Source organism: Cupressus sempervirens, chromosome 3 (assembly GCF_028749045.1).
Source record: "Cupressus sempervirens isolate cs-2001-9-10 chromosome 3, ASM2874904v1, whole genome shotgun sequence".
In the NCBI taxonomy this organism is placed as follows: domain Eukaryota; kingdom Viridiplantae; phylum Streptophyta; class Pinopsida; order Cupressales; family Cupressaceae; genus Cupressus; species Cupressus sempervirens.
The window spans coordinates 117,982,512-117,989,949 of NC_143120.1; the positions used below are offsets into that span (position 1 = coordinate 117,982,512).

At 31.7% G+C, this 7,438-nt stretch overlaps 1 protein-coding gene across 2 annotated transcripts; it reads right to left on the reverse strand.

Moving 5' to 3' along the window:
• Positions 1-2,631: 2,631 nt before the first annotated feature.
• Positions 2,632-6,709, reverse strand: LOC149565051 (cytochrome P450 734A1-like). Of its 2 annotated transcripts, none has more exons than XM_089818607.1 (5): positions 6,084-6,709; positions 5,437-5,648; positions 4,693-4,934; positions 3,368-3,752; positions 2,632-3,211 (listed from the first exon to the last, which is right to left on the reverse strand). In XM_089818607.1, exons 1-5 carry the CDS (start codon positions 6,355-6,357, stop codon positions 2,780-2,782), a joined length of 1,545 nt encoding a protein of 514 aa, XP_089674733.1. In that variant the 5' UTR covers positions 6,358-6,709; the 3' UTR covers positions 2,632-2,779. The 2 variants fall into 2 exon arrangements, with proteins under 2 accessions (XP_089674733.1, XP_089674734.1); XM_089818608.1 differs by having other exon boundaries at positions 4,759-4,934; positions 6,084-6,640.
• Between the last annotated feature and the right edge of the window lie 729 nt (positions 6,710-7,438).

Genomic DNA, 7,438 nt, shown 5'->3' on the forward strand with positions numbered 1-7,438 from the left:
CATACCTTACCCACTCGTCCATAAGCCATGTCATTACTAACAATTTATTATAAAAAACTAATGTGAGATTGGCCAACTTTGATTCGTAAAAATTAAACTTGAGTAGATTTTAATCGAAGAGCTCTTCCGTAAAAGACTCATAATTTATCATTGTGTTGTAGGCTCTATGTGATTTATTATTATAAATCTATCTAAAGAAATGCCGATATATATCCATAATAAACATGATTAGAATTTAATTTACTACATATATATATGCACTTAATTTTTTAATATTTTGCCTCTTTTTTGCACACACTTAAGTTTTTTTCAATTTTTTAAAAAATAATTATTTATATCTCTTAATTTATAAATTTATAAATATTTTATGTACCATTTATTAAACTTTAAAAAAATAATATACCGTATTTATAATAAATATTAAAATCTTGACATGTAGATGGTTGTCAAATTTAACATAGAAAGTAAATGTTAACATTAACACGCTCACACCTTCCCACTCCACCCATTCTGCCATTGTAGAATGCCTATTGGCATTAATTATTTTAAATGATCTAGAGCAAGAACATTCTTTATTTAATGAATGGATAAAATCTAAAGTTTTTAAAATAGAAAGGCTGAAATTTTTCATCTTCATTTCAATGAATTTGGAGGTATCTCAATATTATTTACATTATTGATAGATTTTGTTTCAATATTAAAAAATAATGAAAATGAGATAACATAAAGAACAATTGTTTACAATTAAGATTAAAATTAGTAGTAAAAAATAATCCAAATTATTTATTATTTTAAAAATCTAGATAATTAATAAATACTTTCAATTAAAACTTATAGTTGTGATATTACCATCAGGAATTAATTGTGTAATTTTTGTGTCAAACTCATTGACCCATATATCATGAATAGTGATCCACACATGAATCCATCTCTTGTTAGAATAAATGGAACACTTAGCACTCATTGAATCCATCATTGAATGGTGAGGAGGTAAAATAATGGTAAATATTTGATCAAATTTGATATATTATTAATTCTTTTTAATATTTTATTTCTGAAGTAAATATATTAGTAGTATTCTATATGCAAATATTACCTAAGTATGGTAATATATTTTAAACTTTTGTCATCTCATAAATTACAAATTAGCTAATATATACTGGAAACTAACAATATTTTGAGTACATTGTTCTGGTTTGCTTTATTTAATGAGAACAAAATTTTGGGTACCATTATGAGAAGTTTATAAATTATGTTCTTTCATATTTAAATGAGAATTCTTACTCTCAATTTTACAGTTTGCACCTTGTTAACTTGAAGAAATAGTGTTCTTAATTTTTGTATAATTATTATTTCTAATCCATTAAATATTTTTAAAAATATATCTACTTGAAAATATTATAAGAGTTGAATAAAAAAACTATGTAATAACAATAGTATAATTTAGTATGTTATGATATTTATAATACAATAGTATTTAAAATGTAGGGAGATATAGGGAGGGTTAAGAGGAGAGATGCAAGGGGGGCTGTTAAGATGAACAATATGATTAGAGAAGAGAGATAGAGAGGTCAAACAATTAGCACTACTAAAAGATATGAGGGAAAATAGTGAGGGAGAGTGTGTATGTACGAGGGAGAAAAATACGAAGGGAAAGGAAAAGAAGAAGGAAGTGGGAGGGAGAGAAATAGGGAAAATAAAATATAGATAGTGCAAGGTGAATGATATAGAGAGGGCTAAGATAAGATAGAGGTAATGATGGAGAATGGAGTGTATGTGTGTAGGAGAAATATATAAAGGAAATGATAAATGGTAAATAGGGAGAAATAAGATATATATACATAGAACCAAATGGTAAAGAGGGGTAATGATAAAAAAGAGATAAGGAGGGAGAAAGGATTGTCCATATGTGTGAATAAGAGAGATATCAATATGCGTAGAGATGTAGAGATATACAGATTGTTGTAGGGAAGTGGACAAAGAAAGTTTATAAATAAATATGAACATCATCAAAAAACATATAAGACTATTGACTTAAACCTTGCATCCTTTAAAGATGCAAGCGCTAGTAGTTAATCAATTATTTTTATTTAATTTTCTTGAAATTAGCCTAGGTCAACGTGTGGGCCTTTCCTATTTAGGTGTCATACTTCCCTAATGAAACCATGATCCCCTCAAGACAACATGGTCCTAGTAGAATGTTAATACTTTGAATCTAACTCTACAACATTTGTCTTCCATGCTTTGCTTTGACTAATACTATTGCGAAGATGCATAAAATAAGTACATATTGACACATACATTCCTCAAAAAAAAATGCATTTCAGTAACTTACAGAAATAAGACTAAAGAAAGAAGATTGTCGGTCTGGGAAAATTTGCTAGACCAGATGGTGGTGGAGGCTTAGCACTAAATATTTGTATCCCCATCTTTCCTACGTTTCTCTATTTTTTGAATTTTCCTGCTCTCAATCTGTTGTCTCAAAAATTTAAATATTTAAAAAATTTCTCTATGTGCTAGTTACAGACTTTGCTCGTCCTATAGTTTCTGTTGGCTATGTTCAAGTCATTTTAATAATTTTTCATGGACCGCAATAGATTGGTGGTCTTCCCCGACTTTCAACCAAAAACATATCAAAACACTAACAACTATATTCGTATATAAATTATTCTTTCCATCGAATATCATCACATATGGAGTGTGAGAAATGAAACACAACTTAAAATTATTGCAGTTTGTGATCTCAGATAATGCTTTATTTACTTAAGATCCTCCATTGTTAATTTTCATTCATGCGAAGGGTGATCTTAACTCCATGTTGGGGACTAAGTGTGAATTCTTCCACAGGAGAATGTAAGTAATCAGGTGAAATCACAAAAGAAAACTTTTGCAGAATCATGGACAACGCCACTTTGACCTCCAGCAGTGCAAAGTTCTGACCAATGCAGATCCTTGGCCCGAATCCAAACGGGAAGAATGACATTGCATGCTTTGCAGAACTTGCAATCCTTTGGCTGAACCGCTCTGGATTGAACTCATGCACATCATTCCCCCACAAAGTTGGGTCATGGTGCATTCCAAGGACTGGAAGTTGAAATTGGGTGCCTGCTGGAAGTGAGAAACTTCCAAGCTTCACTTGCTTATTTGCATGTCTGTATAATGCCACTACCGGTGGATAAAGCCTCAAGGATTCATTTATAATCATTCCCACCTGCAATAACATGAAATAAAGTGTATTTATGTATGATCTAAGAGAGATGGTCTATTTGCATAGTTTGTCCTGCCATTTATCTCAAAATTTCAAGTAATTTTACTGAAACTTTTTGTTAAAAAAGCCCAAGTTCAGGTTTCTAGTATTTATGCTTACGATCTTTAGGCCATTTACGGTGTTTGCATTTGGAGGATCATTTTTCCCACATGCTTGCAATACTTCTCTCCTTGCTCGTTCTTGCCAGTCCTGATGCATTCCCAGCAAGACCATTGTCCATGTCAGAAGAGTTGCTGAAGTTTCCTGACCAGCTATATAGAATGTCAGGCACTCTGAAATTATTTCATCCATGCTCATTCTCATCTTAATTCCTCCCTCCTGTTTCTTGTTGGAAGTCATCATTAGTCCAAGTAGATCACTGCCATAGTCCTCTGAGTATTCAATGGCAGCATTCCTCTCTCTCCGTTCAATCATCTGTCTCATACATCTATTGATTTCCTTTTCCAAACACCATCGTCGCCAATTCTTTCTTGAAGGAAGAAATCTGTGACAAGAAATTATTTCTTTAATTTATCATAACCCTGAGTAATAATGATGTTTGAAGGATATTTTAATTTAAACAACAATTCTTTGATAATGATGCAATTAAGTTTTTCTCGGTTTTGAGATTTGCAGTGAACTTTTTTTTTGTGTGCGAAGGACCAAATATTTCATATACATTCTCAAATAAAAAACCTTGAATCATTATATCACAGGTCATTGTAGATTGTATAATTATAAGCCTAAACTTAGGAAAATCTTGAATAAAATGGCACTGCAACTCGCGGATACAAACAAGGTTTTCCTTTTAATATGGGAGATTCGAAACAGGGGAGAAATTATTTTTATATTACATGTTTTATTCCCTGTTTCGTGATTTCCTGCGGCCAAAGTACTCAAATCTTTTTTTTCCTCTCCTTTTCTCTTTGATCACAATTTTTTATCTGTTTTCAAGTCCCATATTTTTAAAATTAAGAATGTATAATAACTTTGAATTTTAGATATAACTTCCAGTAAAAGAATTATGTCTGTTATGATGTTAAAATGTATCCAACGTTTTAATATATTGTTTGACTTTAAAAATTTGAAACTCGTATCAGCTTCTTGTGTCCAAAAAATGAACAATATAAGACTATAAAACCTATGAGATCCATATGGATAGCAGCGTATATATAAAAATATATGATAGAGAATCCAATGGAAGTGTCTGTATATTTTGGATTGATTAAGGAGAGAAGGATCTTGAATCTACTATTAAAATTAACCATTACAAAATAGAAAAAGCATCTAAAAGCATTGGCAACTAATTCAACCACATCAGCAAATAACCAACACACAGAAAAATAGAAGTCGCACAGAAATGTACTAACAAAGATTATTTCTTGTCTTACAACAAATTAATTGTCAAAAAGAAAGAAAAATTAACCATTGTTGAAACTTGTTACCTTGAACCTGGAATGTAAACGCTGCGAATTGCTTCAGTTAGTATAAAGATTCGTTGTTTCACTAACCGGAAAATGTGATTCCCTTCTGCATAACTACTTCCAAATGCTGTACGTGAAATTATGTCTGATGTGAGAACAGAAAATTCGCTTAAAATATCTATTTCATTGCAACCTGAAGACACCAGTTTAGTCCACTCTCTCACCATATTAGTTGTAGCTTCCACAAATGAGGGAATCATGCCCTGCTATAGCAAATTTATTATAAAAGTTAAGATGGTGCAATTTCATTGTATACAGGAGCATAAAGAATTGAAGATCCACCTCAAGCTTGTAACAGTCAAATGTATAAATTGAAAGGCTATCTTTAAGGGAAAAAAATATATCAGTTTGGACTTTTTTGAATTGGATTTGATTTTATCGATGTTCTTGGAGCACTTTCAATGATTCAACAAGGGTGAAAATACTCAAAGAAAAGGAAAAAATGGAATATTAGGAACTATGGAGAAATAAAAATAGAATTTAAAGGATCATGAAGAATTTTTTCTGTTCTTGACTATCTAAATCCTAATGATGAAGATGATCTTCAAATTGAAAATCCTAATTGACAAGTTCTTAGCAGCTTTTGTAGGTTTCTATACTATTAGTAATCGATGTGGAAGTACCAATTTAACGTATGTGAAGAATTTCATCTTTTTTCGTGTTTTTTGCAGATCCTTGTAGGATCATGGAAATTTATGACTTCACCTTCAAAAGTTCAACGTGGAAGGCAGGATTAAGGATTCTTCTATGTTGCGCCCATTTCTCGCCACCTAATCTGACAAGACCTTCATATCCCAGTTGCTTATTTGGAACTTTTTCATAGTGCCCATCCTTGTTCACTAGTATTTCTTTTACAAGCTCAGGATCGTGAACATAGAGCCTGGGTTTAGTCCCAAACCAGAAAACAAAATTCTGTCCTGCAACACAGATTAATAAATATCTAATAAATTGGATGGTGTCAATCATATCCTTGCTATCCACTACTAAAATGGTAGGTTTTTACCCAACTGAATTGACTACACCCAAGCTATTAAAGTGGCCATAGAAATGAAATTCAAACTGTGAAAAATATTGTTTAAAACATTCAAGCTAAAGAATCGGAGGAAAATAACGTTTTAGGTTTCTTTCCAAAGAAGTTTCCCAAATTACAAATAGCTGCCCTTATATTTGTTTTTATACAAGATTAGAAAGAGTACCTCAATAAATCTTTCAGAGCAAAAATTTTATAATTCAGTCTGCAGGTTTTTTCCTAACATGAACTCACCTATGGATGGTGTACAGTAATAAGAGATAGGGATGCTTATTAAAAACTGAAGTTTTAGAAAAGTTTCAGGTGGGGAGAACAAATGTACCATAGTTTTTCCGCCATTGATGAAAAGCAGGAAGAACTTGAGGGAAAATGTTGTGCTCTGAAGAGGGCAATGGCTTAGTGCTCTGTTCCCTGGCCATTCTACGAACATCTGGAACGTTTCCATAGACTAACTTATATGGAGGACCTCGAATCCCTTGGGCTTCAATGTGCTTTTTCATTTGCAGTGGTTTCCACCATATGGCTTTTCCAACTTCCAACAGAAGTATCCCTAAACAAGTTACAACTGTAATTATGACCAGTAAGAGCCATTCCATGTTATTTGCAGATGATTTTCTTGTGCTGAATCACATAATCAGATTGCATCCGAGTACTTGTTTGTGAGCTAAAATCTTGGCGAATCCTACTTCGTATGTTAACAAATCAATTTGGCACAACTCTATTCAATCGTGTTGAATGGTATACAATTATGTTTATTTCCAGCTTGTTAACTTGCGAGATGAAACTTGGTACAAGAACTCTCAGAGGTCATCACTCAGTCCTAAAATTGCAGCATAATGAGATACGTGATGGGAAAAAACTTCAGAGAAGCGAAACCATATTCTCTTTCAAGTCCACCACCAATTGAAGTCCACATATGCTTTTTTAAATGGACGATTTAGATCCATTCATTTCCCGAGGGGAGAGTGGATGAACCTTTTAGACCAATAATCGAAGGCTGAGAGCATAGCCACAAATTTTTGTAATTCCGACAATCAATTATAACACTCGAGAGAGCCTAATAATACTATAAGTTTTCTGAAATGTAAGTGAAGGTTCTTTAAAATATATCAATTTAAAAGAAAAAGAAAATGTTTATTTATTATTTTATATATTATTACAAGCATTAAATTATTTATTAAATTTTTTTAAATGTTTAATGTTTATTTGTTATATAAATTGTTTTTATATAATCATATAGTATTTTATAAGAAAAGAGTAATCATGTTTTGGTTTATTTTATAAGTAAACATCTAAAATGTCTAACAATGCATTTGTAGGAATGAATGATTTTTCCTTGTGCAAATAAATATTGTGCCACAAGAAGAAGAAGAACTTTTCATTGTCACTCAACACATATACCTATGTTATTTATTTCAAGTGGTTAAGGAGGAATCCAATGAGTGTAAGTTATTGAATGAGCAGATTAAAACTAATAAACATTTTGAAGAAGACAAAATACTAAGCACACAGATTTCGGTTCACCACAACTTATGGCTACATCCACATTTGAGCAAGGAGTTATGTAAAACAATATCCAATACAACACATGACTGCACATAGTCATTTATACAACTTACTCTTTGAATACAAAGAGACTCTAGAAGAATTGAAAGGTCATGCAACCATTGGGCTTCA

What these genes read in the sequence shown, in the direction of transcription:
- LOC149565051 (XM_089818607.1), bottom strand. Translation starts at nt 6,357, where the DNA reads ATGGAATGGCTCTTACTGGTCATAATTACAGTTGTAACTTGTTTAGGG. An exon ending in TCCACGTTGAACTTTTGAAG is followed by an intron (nt 4,935 to 5,436) that starts GTGAAGTCATAA and finishes TTGCTATAGCAG; the next exon opens with GGCATGATTCCCTCATTTGT. An exon ending in GTTTACATTCCAGGTTCAAG is followed by an intron (nt 3,753 to 4,692) that starts GTAACAAGTTTC and finishes TTCTTGTCACAG; the next exon opens with ATTTCTTCCTTCAAGAAAGA.